The sequence below is a fragment of the Lepisosteus oculatus genome, unplaced genomic scaffold, assembly GCF_040954835.1.
Source record: "Lepisosteus oculatus isolate fLepOcu1 unplaced genomic scaffold, fLepOcu1.hap2 HAP2_SCAFFOLD_306, whole genome shotgun sequence".
In the NCBI taxonomy this organism is placed as follows: domain Eukaryota; kingdom Metazoa; phylum Chordata; class Actinopteri; order Semionotiformes; family Lepisosteidae; genus Lepisosteus; species Lepisosteus oculatus.
The window spans coordinates 1-17,097 of record NW_027167838.1 but is presented as its reverse complement, the minus strand read 5'-3'; the positions used below and the strand labels follow the sequence as shown (position 1 = coordinate 17,097).

The window sequence follows — 17,097 nt, the reverse complement described above, 5'->3', positions numbered from 1 at the left end:
ACAAACATGTAGGGTACATTTTAGTTTATTTTAAAAAGTCTTAACCCCCAATGCTGGCATTTAGCACAGGACAAGACATGGAACAGCCCCCTGACTAAAACTGCACCTAACCTCACTGACTGACTGCAAACATGTGCTTCTCTTCACTGTCTCGCCAGTTCTAATGAGCAGGGAGAGCTAAGAACGCACAAGCACAGCACAAACATTAGATTAGCTAGTGCAACGATCAAGACAAGATCTTCTGCTCCAGCTCTCAAGGCCAAAAAGATTTCTGGGTTTTAGATCCCTAAAACTCCTAGTTACTGTATTAACAACTAATTACTAGCTTAAGCTAATTTAATTAGTTTCACAGGCCAATCTTTTGACAATCAAGAACCATACTGGATGCCCTCTAATCTAGCCATTACACTTAAGACTACTGAGCTCTCTCTTAGTGGATGGAGCATTGGATATTTATGAGCTTTTCAAACAGAACTGTCAAACCAAATGGGTGAAAGAATAGATCTGTCTGACTTCACGACACAGCTTTGTGGCATAACAGAGAAGTTGCAAGATTACAAGTACAAGAAATACATAGTGCTTTCATTTTCAGATGGATGACAGAAACCAACAGCTGAGTTTATGTACAAAGCGAGTTTTTTCTTGCCCTGGGTACCTTGCTGGTCTGCTTCAGCTGTCCTGGATACAAGAGCACTGACTGCTGGGAAGGTATAGCTGCATAGCTGCAACTGCACCAGCAGCCCACATCATCCTGAGGAGAAACCAAGAAGGAAAACTAGTATCAAACTAGAAATATGCATAAAACAGCGACTGTATTTCAGGTTTATAAGATTAAATGTTTGGTTTAATAGTGACAGTACCTGCTTAATAATTTTAAATAACTCAGAATAGGACTGATATTAAAGGTTCACAAATTATGTTTGATGACCTACAGTGTCTGTTAGGAAAAGCTCCTGGGTTTTCTACTCCTACAGAATACAAGGCACATACCAGGGTTCTGATCCAAAGCCGTACCAAGCAAGTTGCAGAATCTGGAAGCCCAGGCCAAGTAAAATAGTGTTCTTGTTCCCAATGGACCGCATCAGTAAACTCAAGACTACAGTCTGTGAAGATAAAGAGGCAAGAAATCAATACTTTTTTACCTTGTTGAGCCACATGTTTGCAGAGAAAACCTCATGTTTTACCTGTGTTTCAGTGTTACTGCTCTGTGAGGAATGCTAAACTGAAGCCATGATTTCATTAAAGGGAACCTCTTATTGCATCCACCCCTGAGAGGGGGGAGAAATACACATTCACTTGTTCTTAGTTTCAGTTTGACGTTTTGGTAGCTACTGTAGTGCACTTCCTGTTTTTGGTTGGGTAGAAAGTGTGCCTGGGACAGATTCTAACATGGAACCTGTGACACTGTTCCATTTCAGATCTCTATTCAGGTTTGCTGGTTAACTATTTAGGAGACGACTTCTTTGCCAAAAGCTGGGGGAAGCTTCATCAGCCTCTGCCGTCGAATTGCTCTGTGGCGCACAAGGTGTACAACGTGAAGACTATGCAGCTGCCAGAGGCCAGGCCTTTCAGCATCATGGTGGACCACTCCAAGTGGTGTGTGACGAAGGGTGGGGGTCAGCACTGGACCTGCATCGCGGACACGAACCGAGAGATCGGTCAAACGAGAACAGGAGGTGGGGCTGTGTGCACAAGCAGGCCTGGAGTGTGGAAGGCCTTCCTCACAGTAGTTGACACATTTGAGGACTGCCAGTAACACGTGGCTGGCACAAATAGACAAAGGGCTGTTTTTCAAAAGATACTGCATAGTTTTTCCAAGTCAAAGCAAATGGTGGTAAGTAATATGTAAGAAAACTCTGCAGTAGCTCAAGTAGGTAGTGCGTCAACACGCATAGGCTGCAAAGGAACAAGTAAAGGTTTATTCCATGCTGAAAAGAGAAGAAAAGAAACTCAATGTTTCAGCTGTAGAGTCTTCTTCAGGTGTCAGTTCTTGTTTCTTTTCTTCTCTTTTCAGCATGGAATAAACCTTTACTTGTTCTTAAACTATTCAGTACTGACCTTAATAGCAAAAGTGAAATGTATTTAGAAAGGATATTTATCATGAGAAAGTCATGCATCTAAAAAAACATTTTTTAAATGAAGTACTGAATATATGACCCTCACTGTTGCTTAAGATCCAAAAGTCAGGAAACAACTTTGAACCTATACAGTCAAAGCCTAAAGTGGAGGGGGGGAAAAAGTCAAATTATTTTTGCTGAGGCGATATACAATTATTTCAAATCATAAAAGTACATTCTGTTTGTGTTTCTTTAAAGGCTTGTTTGTAATAAAAGTGCTGGATCTGACCTGCCTTCAATTATTCCTGTGGCCCCATTAGGCAGTTCGTATCAAGCACATTATATTGATACTAGTATTCCTGTTCGGCACATATCTGCGACTTCTGTTTCTGTGGATGCGGCTAAAGGGTTTGTTTATCAGGAGTAATGACATCGCGCAGTTTAATAATGGAATGGTTATGCTGTATTTTGATTTTATGACTCAAATCCGACTCCTTGGAGTTAACAGTATACACCCATGGATAGGTATATCCAACTACACGTGTGTATTAGCTTTCAACGCTACACTTTTCTCAAAATATGGCAAATCCAAGTGATCTCCAGTGTCTTTTAAACATAATCATTCAGTTTGTTTTCACAGCAGTTTTGTAATAAATTAATAGTGTAATGCTGACAGCACTTTACACAGAAACCACGCAATGGATGAATATTAAATATATATTTTTACTAGCTAAATCAATAACACCACAGACTACGTATTCCAAAACACAAGACAACCTATGCTTTTCAGAACAGGTGGTTAAGGTTAAATAAAAACAATCACCACATCTTCATATACAGTACAGTTACTACATTATTGATCAACTTGAAGCATTGGATTTTATGACTGTTTACTCTGTGGAGCTGTCCACTTTGACTGGCTTTGTAATAGGCCTGTACAGTTTAAAAGAGAGAGTTTATGGTCACATTTCTATAAAGAATAAGGTTACAGTGCCATGCTGGTGTTTCGATCTGGTAAGAATATCTTAATTCTATTAAACCTTCCAGCATTCCTTAATGATTTACTGATTTTTAAGTCAAAGGCCATACGCCTAGCTGAAGTTAAAAAATATCTGAGGAACTTAAACCATTATCAAGATGGCACTTGAAAAAATAGGAATGTCTCTAATGTTGGGTAGTATTGAGTTTCCCCTTGAAGTCTTGATTTTCTGACCTGCTCAATGCCTGTGACCTCACAGTGATGTCACTCACAGTCGTGTTCTTCTCCAGTGGGTTATCTCTCTTTTATAAGCTCAAAGCATGTCAAGAGGGGAAAGACTCTCTCTCATGAGTATGTCAGAGGAGTTTGTGCACATGTCCTCACCCTGTTTCAATTGTGTCATTTTAACCTTTGCTAATCCGATAGGTAAATATTAACGCACATATAAGCCGTGCCCGGGAATGTAGACAGTGGAAACTGAAAAATGAACTTTTCATGGCACAATTTACCAATTTAGACTATTTTAGACAATAGTCTAGTTTTTATATAAATAAAGGTAAATGTAAAGGTGCTTTTTTTTCCTGCACGAAACTGTCTTTCATAATGTAATATTATGCTGTGGATTAAAAACAAAAGATTCTTTAAGTATAAGTTGTTATAATTAGATGCCATTGTATGCTATATTCGTTTATAGCAGTGCAGATGGGTAGCTGTGTCAGCATGCGTAGTCTGTAAAGGAACAATAGGTTTATCCCATGCTGAAAAGAGAACCGAAAAAACACAAAGTTTCGGCTGTGAAGCCTTCTTCAGGTGTGTCTCACAGACCTTAAGAAGGCTTCACAGTCGAAACATCATATTAGTTTATAGCTGTATATTTAATTTGTAAAAAGACGTTTTTGAGCAAAAAATATGTATTTCTAATATCACACTTAAAGAGGGAGTAGAAACTCCATTGAAACAGATGCCCACAGCCACAATTTAACGGCAGCTGATTGTCAGAGCCACCTGAGAAGTGACAGAGAAAAGCCTAATTTCGCAGGGAAATGGTTGTTCTCTTTGAAAGATTCAATTGAATATATGGAATTAATATTCTGTTTGAATGTATCTCATGAATGCTGTTAAATGATAGTACCTACACAGTACTAACTACATGCTTCAAGACTAACATTGAGCAAATTAAATTCTAGAGGCTAAATACTGTATGCAGTACAGTGGGAAATATTGAATTGTTTTGGGAAATAAAAGACAAATTATATTTACAGTGACTACTGTTCAGGGGATAAAGTGAGCTCCTGAAGTGATTATCCAGAAATAACTAATTTATATACCATAAATATAGTGTTGCCAAAGCAGGACAGTTTAGTCCAGTTTAGTCCCCCTAGTGGAAATATAATGTTTGTACCGCTTCCCTTGTGCTACAAGAATATTTGCCAGTATTAAATGATCATAATGTATCTCTTCCAGGCTAAAATAAGGTCACTAGTCACTAGTCAGCTAGTAATAATAATAAATAATAATTGCTTACACTTATATAGTGCTTTTCTGGACACTCCACTCAAAGCACTTTACAGGTAATAGGGACTCCCCTCCACCACCACCAATGTGCAGTATACACCTGGATGATGCGACAGCAGCCATAGTGCGCCAAAACGCTCACCACACATCAGCGGGGAGGAGAGCAGAGTAATGAAGCCATTTCATAGATGGGGATTTATTAGGAGGCCATGATTGGTAAGGGCCAATGGGAACTTTGGCCAGGACGCCAGGGTTACACCCCTACTCTTTTCGAGAAACGCCCTGGGATTTTTAATGACCAGAGAGAGTCAGGACCTCGGTTTTTGGTCATAAATCCGAATGCAGATTATGTCCAAAGAAAGGATAATCCTCTTGCAACTAAACAGATAAGCAGTATAATTGTTGATGACTGTAATTTTCTTTGCTCTCACACTGCAACAGAAATGAAGAAACTGACCTCTGGTAATTGCAGAGCCCTTCTCCACAGCATTGAATTGGATCAAGTGATTAGACAATGGATGGATAATATTCCATGTGGCATGCTGCTGTGACTGAGAATATTGAGGACAACACCTGTATAACTATAAATGGCTACAATACCAGAATTTACCATGATTAAAATTGCATTTCTACACTTCTTTTCCATCCCAAAGGATCCCAAAGTCCGTCACGCATTGTTCACCATTATACCAGCAGTTCCTCGGAGCTACAGATGAAAAGTGGTTGAAAAGTGAGAAATTTCTTTACCAATTATTTTAAGGAAAAACTTTAGGTAGGCCAGATTAAGAATTCCTGAGTGAAATCTAGCCAGAATATAGAGGGGTTAACACACCTATTCATATAAACGAGGATCTTAAATAACCAAGTATGAAATTTAAAGCACGGCATTGCTACCGTACAAATACCTTCAGCCAAACCGAAAACAACCAGAACACATCTCGAGACTGAGGAATTAAGAACCTCGTGAAATGGCCGTTCCGCTGTGACGTCATCCTACCGTCGCACCCAAAATGATGTCTGTACGTTTTCAATCCCTTTCTGCAGCTACCCAGCTACAGATACCATCTTACCAATTTAACAGCTTCTTCCTGCATATTAGGTGTCATTTTAGACATATCTAGAAAAGACACATACAGACACATAAACCGCCAAAAAGCAAGACTGGGCAGAGAGAGGATGTTTTCATCCTTATTTCACCGGTGAAGCCCAACTGAAAGGAACTAGGAGACAGCAGAGTGCAAGAGTAGCATTATAAAACGCTTTAAAAAAAGGGTTTATAAGACTATAAAACCTACTGTATATACAATATACTTCTATAGGAAATTAAGTCTGAAGGTGAACCGGACCCCTCGTCACATTACGAACACTACAAAAAGTAGTTATTTTTAGGATATTTTCTTCAGCAGCTCCACTTGCTTTCTATAACAAAGTTAGGAAATGGAAGGGCACATCGCAGTAGTCACTGAAAACTAGGTCTTGATATACAGAAAAAAGATATAGTTTTTAAATATAGTACAGTTGGAGATTTCCGTATGTACTGTGGCCACTGTCATTTGTACAGAGCAACACAGTACAAAAACTGTCGCTCTGTACAAATGACTAATCAGTCCGCGCTTTTAAAACAAGTGTTTATTACTTTGTATTATTATTATTATTATTATTATTATTATTATTATTATATGTGTAAATTATTAAAAGGCGAACCCTGTGTTATATTTTGGGGTCTCTAGGCTCCACTGGCAGAGCCAGACTGTTTGGGACGTGTGACCACACAGGTTTGATACCATGAAGGCTTTGAGTTAGAATGGCGACATTCAAATTAAACTTTAAATCGGACATCGCCTTTTTGTCTGGATTTTCTAATTAAAACCTAATTATAAATATATATAAAAAAACAAGTCTGTCCTGGGACGAATACTGTAGCTTCCCTGCTGCAGCTTTTAATGACGTTTTTACTTAACTTGTACACGCTGGATACATCAGATAAGGCAACTGCTTTGCAGATCTGACGTTATCATAGACAACATTTTGGTTATACAGTGGTTTATGCTCAAGTCCGAATTATACAAAATAAAGTCTAAACGCTCACGAACACGACGGAATTGTTTTCTCAAAATAGATTAATTGATTAATGGATTAATGGAACGAGATCAGGGTTAAAATGGAGAGAAAGAAACCGGGATCTGGAGCTGTGAGTGTACTATCCATACTTTTAAATATTTGAACTTTTAGGTAGTGAATCGTAAAAAAATCAGCATTAGTTTAGCTTTAAAATGTAAGGTTTAGTAAAACAGTTAAAACGTACACCTCGTAGTAATATTTCTAATACTGTTTTAAAAGCTCTAGAAGGTAAAATAAATGGAACGTGATTTTAAAAATTCCAGCTATGTGTTCTGTATTTTATGGGAATATACGTACTGTACTTTTCTTTTGTTGTCTTAAAATGTCTTGGGTGAGAATATGCCTTCCCAATCTAAAACTCTAAACAGACTTAGAGAATCAACTCGTTTGTGCAGAAGAAAAAAAAAAGAATGTTATGAACTGATTTAGCCCTCTGAACACCCTAGGGTAACTCTTCTTACCTATCTATAAAAGATATGTCAGGAACCGTGGCCCTTAAATGCAGGGACTGCTTTTAAAAGTTAGTTTTGTAGCTGATTATGCCACCTAGCAATTCTAAAGACCTTTTCCCCCAGCAACAAGTTCTTTTTATCTTCCAGAACCACTAGTGCATCCACAGACCAGAAGTCATCCTACATAATTTCCATTTGTATTACAGTACTTTGCAATTCCAGTATCTATTATAGCCTAATCCACAGAACAAATATTACAACTTATCCACCAGAGGTACTTACTTACTCACAGAACATATTGCAGACCAGCTCAAGAGCCCCATTTGACCCCAGTTACCAAAACCAGAGTTCCAAAGGAAAAGTCCAGCTGCAAATATTCTCCCAAACCCAGCCCCAGTTGGAGACCTGGTGTGCCTGCTTCTGTCATAGCAAAGAAACTCTGTGTAGTCTTAGGGATCCTCCTCAGTCCTGGCTGAGTCCGTTTTTTAATATGCCCCCCCCCATTTGTCTCTGAGTCAATTTTTTGAGTAGAGAGGGGAGGAAGACAATGCCTTCCTCCCTTGCTCACTGTAGAGAGTCCCTGGTGTCCAAACCCTCTCCTGGGTGCTGTGGTACAAATTGGTTATTCCTGTTTCTTCTGTTTCTGTGTGCTCTGGCTCTGTCACTGGGGTTATTAAAGCCCCCCTACCTTTCTTTGGGGGGGGGGTTGATAGTTTTGGGTGTAAGCAGAGCTAACTTCTTGGGGCTCATTGATCAAATGGCTATATACAGATGGCCAGGTGTAAGATTGCTCTAGAACATTCTAGATTTTCTAGAATTGTTATGTTCTAGATCCACCTCCTCAGTCTGAGGCTTGGCTAGGCCAGTTTTGACATTCCATGTGTCTTCTCTGAACTGTGTGGTAATTAACAATGTTTGCAATAGCATCTTTGATCAGTAGGAAGCCCCAGAACAAAGAAAGACACATATTACCACCCTCATTGAAGTCGCTGGTCATTCTATACAAACTTCTATGCAAAGTCAACATTGTCCTTGATACCTGCTGTTGCCCCCGCACCCATTTTATTTCACTCTGTGACAGATGAAATCATTTCTGCCATCAGCTCTGCTTGTTTTTTCTGGCGATTTGGCTGTGGTTCTGTGAGGTACGATAGCTATGTTCTGTGTTTCAGGGCTGCTACACCATGCTGTATGCACTGCAGGGAGAGCAGCAGCTGTTGGAGAGACCCGTCGGCACTAAACTGCCGCTAATCCCAGGGTCTAAACCTCAATTTTGCAGGACTGCTCTTTCGGAGAAAGTAAGTGTAACCTAAAATGAAAAGCATGAATACATTTATTCTTATTTAAATCCAAACATTTAAATTGTAAAAAATGACATGTTTATTCATGGTTTTCTTTCTTTTTAGGGGTAAACCAACATGTAAAATTGTATAATATGAAATGATACCTGGGACACATTAACACATTTCTGTGTGTGTTAGTATTATGTGGTTGCTGTAATGATTAAACTGTAAGCAAACTGTCTTCCCTTGACATCTTTGTGCATATAACATCAGGAGTAAGGTTATATATTTTTCTAGACGCAGTATATTGATCACATTATTGAAATTCAGCTGTACTGTATGCCTTAAAGCTTATTGTGCTTACTGTCTTTTTGCAATGTAGATATTTTTAGTTGGCTACAATGACTGAGAAATTGGAATTTGATTTTCAAGAACGTAGAAAAAAATGATAACAGCGATTCTGGAGTAGTCTTCCAAGAAACTGGCGACAGCCTTCGGAGGGGGGAGAAAAAAAACATTCTCATTTTTATGTTCAGAAACATAGGGGGATACATATCTGTGTTTACCTGTACATATCATGTTTTAATAAAATACTTACCTTCTATTTCAGCTGCACCAGCCATCTCCTGACTTCACTCTGACTGATCCCCACGGTTTCCTTTTGGATTCGAAGTACAACAGCCTCCATGACCCCCACCTGCGCACCTATTACCATCGCAAGGGCATGCAGGAGTCTCTGCAGAACAGAGGCTTAATCAATGAGCAGAAGAAAGTAAGGCTGTTTGGAGTTTGTGCAAAGAATGAGGCTTTTTTGGTATGGTGAAGGAGTGAGGTGTTGTCAAAAAAAATAGACCAGGTTCTAGCTCATTTAGCTGTAATAGTTTCCAGTAGCGTGATTTAACTCATGTCTGCACTCCAGCATAGATGTATTCGGTGGGCAGGCCTTTGGTTGTAATCAAAGCATGTAATAGTAGATGTAATCAAAGCAGGCCTATGGTTTGTGCTAAAGTCCTTATGCTCAATAAATATTCAAACACAGAGTACTTGACTGTGCTCTAGATTTGTAAAATAAAAATAAAAACATTTAACCTCCTAGACAGTACTTGAAACATGTTTTGTCTGTTTTCAGGTCCTCTGCTCTTTGAAAGAATACAATCAATATCATAACTACCTTAGCAATGTGAAGTTGCAGTATGACAAAAATTATGTGACTAAACAGGTAAGTGTGATGTTTTTAAACAACCGTCCATCTGATTCTGACTCTTCATCATAGACTTCTGCCTTTATCCAGCCCGCAATCAGTAACGTTTCTGGATGAAGGCTTCCATAATGTTACGATCCCTGCCTCTCGGCAACGGAGGAGGCAGAAGTAGGTGTAGCCCCTATCCATCAGTTCACCTATCAGTTTTCCCATTCACCACCACACTCCCGTCTCATCCTACTTAAACACCTGTCCTTCCCTACCGAGCTTCCTGGTTGCGCTTCTTCTACTCTGTGTTTGTCTTGGATTTCGGCTTACGGTTTTTCCCTTTGGACTTCGGCTTTTCGGATCTCGACTTGGATTGGTACTTTCGCTCTGTCTTGGATTACTGGCTACCTCTGGATTCTCGGATTGCTCTACGGACTACGACTTCGGATCACACTTCGGCTTCGGTACACGTTCCCTTTCGGATATCTTGCTCCCCCTGGACTCTCGGCTCGTTCCTACGATTACGGTTTGCTTTCGGTTTACGACTTGGCTTTGTTCGCTCCTGCAAGTGGGTTCACTCACTAGTTCGGTCCCTATTACCGAACTCGTAACAGAATACTGAGCCATTTAACATGGACCCAGCGGAGCAACAGGAGATTCGCACGGCTTTGGATCAGCACGGACAAGCCTTACTCCAGCTCCAGGCTTCTGTCCAACAGATCTCTGCGCACCTGTCTGCAATGCCGCCCATCGGCAATCTAGGAAGCAACGCTGGAGCTGCCGCTTCGGCTCCACCCCCGCCAGCTGCTACACCTGCCCCTCGGCCTCTTCCACTAACTCCACCTGACAGGTTTGACGGCAACCCTACGAAATGTCGGGGCTTCTTAGCACAGTGTGCGCTGGTTTTCAGGCTCCATCCGGAAACCTTTTTTTCTCCTCAGGACAAGATCGCCTTCATAGTTTCACTGCTAACCGGCCGCGCTTTGGAATGGGCTACTGCTCTGCTTGATCACAAGGCTCCTGAAATTCAGGATTATGATCTCTTTTTAGGAAAATTTAAGGGTTTTTTTTGTTATCCTGTAGTTGGTCAAGACTCTGCCTTCCGCCTCTCCTCCATCCGCCAGGGCTGCCGGGCTGTACAAGACTATGCTATAGATTTTCAAGTAGCAGCAGCGGAGACTCACTGGAACAACGAGGTCCTAATTTTTTTTTCCGTCAAGGACTCAGTGAAGAAATAAAGGATCGTCTGGTAAATATGCCGCAATTGGGCAGTACCTTGGAAGAAGTAATTTCACGAGTATTGGAATTGGATATCAGAATTCGTCAAAGGAGTGCTGAAAGATCTCGGACCTCAATATTAAAGGCTCCTCGGCTTTCTTCTATCAGATCTTTCGACTCATATCAACCTAGGGAAGTAGCCCGAACCCAGTTAACCCCTGAAGAACGAGAGAGGCGCCAACGAGAGGGTCGCTGCATGTACTGTGGGAAATTAGGACACTTTAAAGCGGCCTGCCCTGCCTCATACTCGTCCTTGAGGCGCAGCCCACCTTCTCAAGTTCCTAAGGTGAGTGAGATTTCTCAATCCCCTCAGTTTTCCTCTGGATTTTTTATTCGTTCTACACTATTCTGGGGTAATGAAATGAGACCTCTTCTAGCTTTTATAGACTCAGGGGCGGCAGGAAACTTTATTGATGCCTCCATCGCTCAAACGTGGAAATTACCCTTGACCCCGGTGACTACACCACTTCGTGTTCAATCGATCGACGGCTCCCCCGTATCTCCAGGACTCATTAGATGGCAAACTGAAATTATAAGTTTGCAGATTGGCGCCACCCATGTGGAAGACATCTGGTTTTATCTCCTTGAGACCCCAACACATCCTCTGGTGTTGGGCTTTCCTTGGCTACAACAGCATGACCCTAACATTTCTTGGCCCCGAAAAGAAATTTTAGCTTGGGGACCCAGATGTATTAAAGACTGCTGTCGTCTACCAGTACGAATTGCACTCACGGCGGCATCCCCTTCAGGGGTTCCTACCATACCCCCTCAATATTCCGATCTACAGGAAGCCTTTAATGAGCAGGAGGCCTTGACCCTCCCACCTCATCGACCTTATGATTGTGCCATTGACCTTCTGCCAGGTACTATCCCTCCTAAAGGTCGTATTTTTCCGCTCTCCAGTTCTGAGTCTGAGGCCCTGAAAGTCTACATACAGGATTCTCTGAAAGCTGGACTTATACGTCCATCCACTTCACCAGCATGTGCCAGTTTTTTTTTCGTGGAAAAGAACGATGGTGGGCTTCGTCCCTGCATCGACTATCGTGGTCTCAATGAGATCACAATCAAGAATCGGTACCCTTTGCCTCTAATTCCAGCAGCACTTGAGTCGGTGCATGGAGCCAAAGTCTTCACCAAACTGGATTTAAGAGAGGCCTATAATCTAATCCGCATTCGGGAAGGGGATGAGTGGAAGACGGCCTTTATGACTACCCATGGACATTACGAATATTTGGTCATGCCCTTTGGTTTGGTTAATGCCCCAGCGGTGTTTCAGTCTTTTATTAATGACATCTTTCGTGATCTACTACAAAGATTTGTCTAGGTCTATCTAGATGACATTCTAATTTTTTCTGATTCCTTCCAGGATCATGTTCTCCACGTCAGAGAAGTACTCTCCGGGCTCATCAAGAATAAACTATATGTCAAACTGGAGAAGTGTACCTTCCATGCTTCAAGGATTCATTTTGTAGGTTATGTCATCTCTCCAGAGGGTGTGGAAATGGATTCGAGTAAAGTCTCGGCGATTACTGATTGGCCCACACCCAAGAACCTCAAACACATTCAACGATTTCTCGGCTTTGATAATTTTTACAGGAAGTTTATTCGAAACTTCAGCTCGGTGGTCACTCCCATAACCTCCTTGACCCGTAAAGGACCAAGACAAGGCAAATGTACCCCTCAAGCCGAAGAAGCATTTCAGCGTCTGAAACACCTGTTCACAACAGCCCCCATCCTAAAACACCCTGATCCAACTTTGCCTTTTGTAGTCGAAGTGGATGCCTCTGGCCATGGTGTGGGGGCTGTTCTCTCTCAGCGTCATGGAGAAAAACAGATTCTTCACCCCTGCGCCTTCTTCTCCAAGAAGTTATCCCCTGCCCAAATGAACTATGATGTGGGTAACCGTGAGCTCTTGGCCATTAAGCTGGCATTGGAGGAATGGAGGCACTGGTTAGAGGGTGCTCATCACCCTTTTTTGATTTACACAGATCACAAAAACCTGGAGTACCTGCAGTCGGCCAAACGTTTTTGTCCTCGCCAGGCTAGGTGGTCCCTTTTTTTTTCCAGGTTTAATTTTTTGATCACCTATACTCCAGGTTCTAAGAACGTCAAAGCAGACGCCCTCTCGCGGATCCATGACCCCCCCTGAGGCCGAATTGACCCTAGAACCCATCATTCCATCTGGTAAGTTCCTGGCTGCGGTAAGATGGGACATTGAGGTGATTGTCCGACGAGCCTTGGTTGGGCAGACAGTACCTCCTCAGTGTCCTCAGGACAAGTTATTTGTCTCTCATCCCGTCCGATCGGCAGTTTTACAATGGGGTCATGACTCCCGCTTCGCTGGACACCCTGGAGTCCACTGTACCTTGGATTTCATCTCCAGAGACTTCTGGTGGCCAACTATGGCTAAGGATACCAAGGAGTATGTCCAGGCCTGCGCTATCTGTTCCCAAATGAAGTCTTCCCGAATGAAGGCAGCGGGTCTACTTCAACCCTTACCCATCCCGGATCCTCCTTGGACCCACCTCTCAGTAGATTTTGTTACTGACCTTCCACCCAGCCATGGACACACAACTATTATGGTAGTGGTAGACCGTTTCTCCAAATCTGCTCATTTTATTCCCCTACCATCTTTACCTACAGCTCGAGAACTAGCAGAATTGTTTGTACAGCATATCTTCAGATTGCATGGCATCCCCAAGGATATTGTTTCAGATAGGGGCCCTCAGTTTGTCTCCCGGTTTTGGAGGGCCTTCTGTAAGTCACTGGGCGCCTCAGTCTCACTTACCTCGGCTTACCACCCTCAGGCCAACGGTCAGACAGAACGCATAAATCAGGAACTGCTGACCTATTTACGAACTTATATCTCCTCTACCCATGATAATTGGGTGTCCTTGCTCCCATGGGCTGAGTATGCACACAACTCATTGTATACTACTTCTACTGGCATGTCTCCCTTTAAGTGTGCCTTAGGTTATCAGCCTCCTCTGATCCCTGACTCCCACCCCAACACAGAGGTCCCTTCGGTTCAGGACTATATCTCTAACCTGAAGACCTTCTGGAGGAAGGCCAAAGCCACCCTTCTTCGCACCTCAGCTCAGCAGAAGAAGGTAACTGATCGGCGCCGTCGGATCCCACCCAGACTTCGACGCGGTCAGTTTGTTTGGTTATCCACTCGTAACCTTCCTCTTAAGCAACCTTCTGGCAAGCTTGCTCCCAGGTACATTGGTCCTTTTCGTGTCCTCGCCCAGATTACCCCTGTAATTTACAGACTGGCCTTGCCTCCTACCCTTCGGATCCATCCTACTTTCCATGTTTCCCTCCTTAAACCCTTTCACAGATCCACCCTGTCTAAACCACAACAAAAACCCCCACCGCCTCGAGTGATTGATGGACTCCCTGCTTACACGGTCAATAAAATCCTGGATTCCCGATGGTCTCGCGGAGCCCTACAATATCTCGTCGATTGGGAAGGCTACGGTCCGGAGGAGCGCTCGTGGGTTTCGGAGAAGGATATTCTGGACCCCAATCTCATCAAAGACTTCCACCTTAACTTCCGGATCGTCCCGTTAGGGCGTCAGGAGCCGCCCGTAGAGGGGGGGGTAATGTTACGATCCCTGCCTCTCGGCAACGGAGGAGGCAGAAGTAGGTGTAGCCCCTATCCATCAGTTCACCTATCAGTTTTCCCATTCACCACCACACTCCCGTCTCATCCTACTTAAACACCTGTCCTTCCCTACCTCGTTGCTCAGTATTGGTTTTCCCTATCGAGCTTCCTGGTTGCGCTTCTTCTACTCTGTGTTTGTCTTGGATTTCGGCTTAGGGTTTTTCCCTTTGGACTTCGTCTTTTCGGATCTCGACTTGGATTGGTACTTTCGCTCTGTCTTGGATTACTGGCTACCTCTGGATTCTCAGATTGCTCTACGGACTACGACTTCGGATCACACTTCGGCTTCGGTACACGTTCCCTTTCGGATATCTTGCTCCCCCTGGACTCTCGGCTCGTTCCTACGATTACGGTTTGCTTTTGGTTTACGACTTGGCTTTGTTCGCTCCTGCAAGTGGGTTCACTCACTAGTTCGGTCCCTATTACCGAACTCGTAACACATAAGATCTCTCCATTATGCACTTTTGAATATACTGCTGTCATCATGTCATCTTCAAGGAAGTCTCTACCTTGACTGTGTTTGTATTCTAAGGATCAATTTCAATGTTTTCTTTCAGTTTCTTCTCTAATTGCTATGAAGCTCATTTCTGTTTTAGTGTTTTGACGCTGATGATGTTGTTGCTTATGTTTGTCACTGCTCTAGCCTATTTTAGCTTCTTCTTGTTAGTTCAGCCATACTGTACATCTTTTCATGCTACTTTGTGTTGTTTATAGCCCATATAGTCCTTTCTGCATGCAGGATATGGGATTCATATCATAAGAAAAGTTACGAATGAGAGGAAGCTCTTAAGCCTGTTTGGTAATTACTTGTTAATTGGTCTGTGAGTCTCATCCAGCTGTTTCTTGAAAGAAGTCAGCGTTCAACAAGCAGACTTGACTGTGAGGATTTTGAATATTTGAAACAGATCGCCTTGTAGTCTTCTCTGTTCACGATAACAGAGTTAAAAAAAGATAGTTTTTTTATTCATTGAGGCTGGGCAATATATCTGGATGTTTTTCTTTGTGGTAAACCACTAATTGTACCACCCGAATCGGAGCATTCACTGCTTATCTGTACTGCTCTGTAGACTTTAATCCATTTTCAGTGCAAACAAATGTATTTTTCCAAACACATGTTAATACAGGCAGCTTTTGTGTGTAGTCCAAAACAGAATTTATAAGTCTTCTTTGCCAGACAAGGCTGAAAAATGACTTGAACTTCCATCCATCCCTTTCCATCCACGTCTAATCTAACCGCCTCATCTAAGGGCTGCAGGGAGCCGGGGCCTATCCCAGAAAGCAACGGGCTTAAGGCGATATACACCCTTGACCAGAATTTAGTCCATTGCAAGACACACACAGACACAAATTCACTCTAGAACCAATTTTCCTAGAAACCTTTTTTTCTACCAGTATAGTATGGCTTTGGACTGTGGGAGAAAACCAGAGCAAACCGTGAAAAACCCATGTGAATATGGGGAGACCATACAAACTCCACACAGACAAATCACCTCAGGCTCAGAATAGAGCCCCTGGCACCAGTGTTGCGAGATAACAAGGTTAACCACTGTATCCAAGATATACATCTTAAATTGAAATGTTTAGATCAAGAAACTACAGTAGCTCAGCCTTCACTCTTATACATATGCAAACACATTCTATCGGTGTGAGTTCAAATTAAAAATCTAATGGAAAAAGTCAGTGTTGGTTTTGAAGTGCACACTCGGCTATAATAGTGCTTAGGAGAACCTTGCAATGAAGGGAGTGTGGCACTCTATTAAAAGGCTGTGCTGGCTTTCAGAAAACAATAGTGAAGAAGTTCTTGGAGCTCCAGGAGCAGAACGAGATTCCCAGGGATATCAGCTTCACCGATGTGAGGGAATGGCTCCTTGAGGAAGGATCCAAGAATATTTCAGACCAGTTTATGGCTAACAGAGACAGGTAATAACATACGGAAGCTCCTCACTCTTTAACAGCAAGTTCCTGCCTTTTGGATTCCTGATTTGTTGTATTTGTATCACATTTTTTTTTTGTTTCGCTGTAAATATGTGTAAATATTTTACTGTTATGCTTAAACATTAGATGTCAAGAATACAACTGTAAGTAAAGGTTTGCCTTAAGTTAATTAATTGTGCAAGCAAGTGGAAGTCTTGAATGAGTCAAAGTTTTCCAAAAGATGAACATTTGCTCTACGGAAATACCACATTCACAAATTCCTCTGCTGCTGTCTGACATTGCCTTGTGGATTAAGCTTTCTTTGCTGTTGTTGTTTATGAAGGGGTTTATTCACCCCTCTCATTGATTTATCAGCTTTCAAATCACCAGCATTATCAATATACAGTATATAGCCTCATCGGTTTTCTACATCAGCTTAATCATGTTTCTTGTTTTTTTTTTCACATTCTCACTGTACATTGCTGTATGGTATGTTATTTTCCCAGTTATTTTGTCTTTGGGCTTCCCAGACCACATTCAGCTGCTGAATGCTCCTAATATGCTGAAAAATGCCCAAAGGCCTCATTTGCTAGATTGTAAAAAGGGGAGAGATTCAGCTCCACATGATCTAACAGATTCCTC

The 17,097-nt window shown here is 42.1% G+C and overlaps 1 protein-coding gene across 1 annotated transcript; it reads left to right on the top strand.

Moving 5' to 3' along the window:
• Positions 1-6,712: 6,712 nt before the first annotated feature.
• Positions 6,713-16,461, top strand: LOC138227278 (fibrous sheath-interacting protein 2-like; the record flags this gene model as incomplete). Its single annotated transcript, XM_069186283.1, has 5 exons — positions 6,713-6,742; positions 8,297-8,422; positions 9,018-9,179; positions 9,537-9,626; positions 16,322-16,461. Coding segments are annotated over exons 1-5 (548 nt in total), but the record flags the coding sequence as incomplete, so codon positions are not given.
• Between the last annotated feature and the right edge of the window lie 636 nt (positions 16,462-17,097).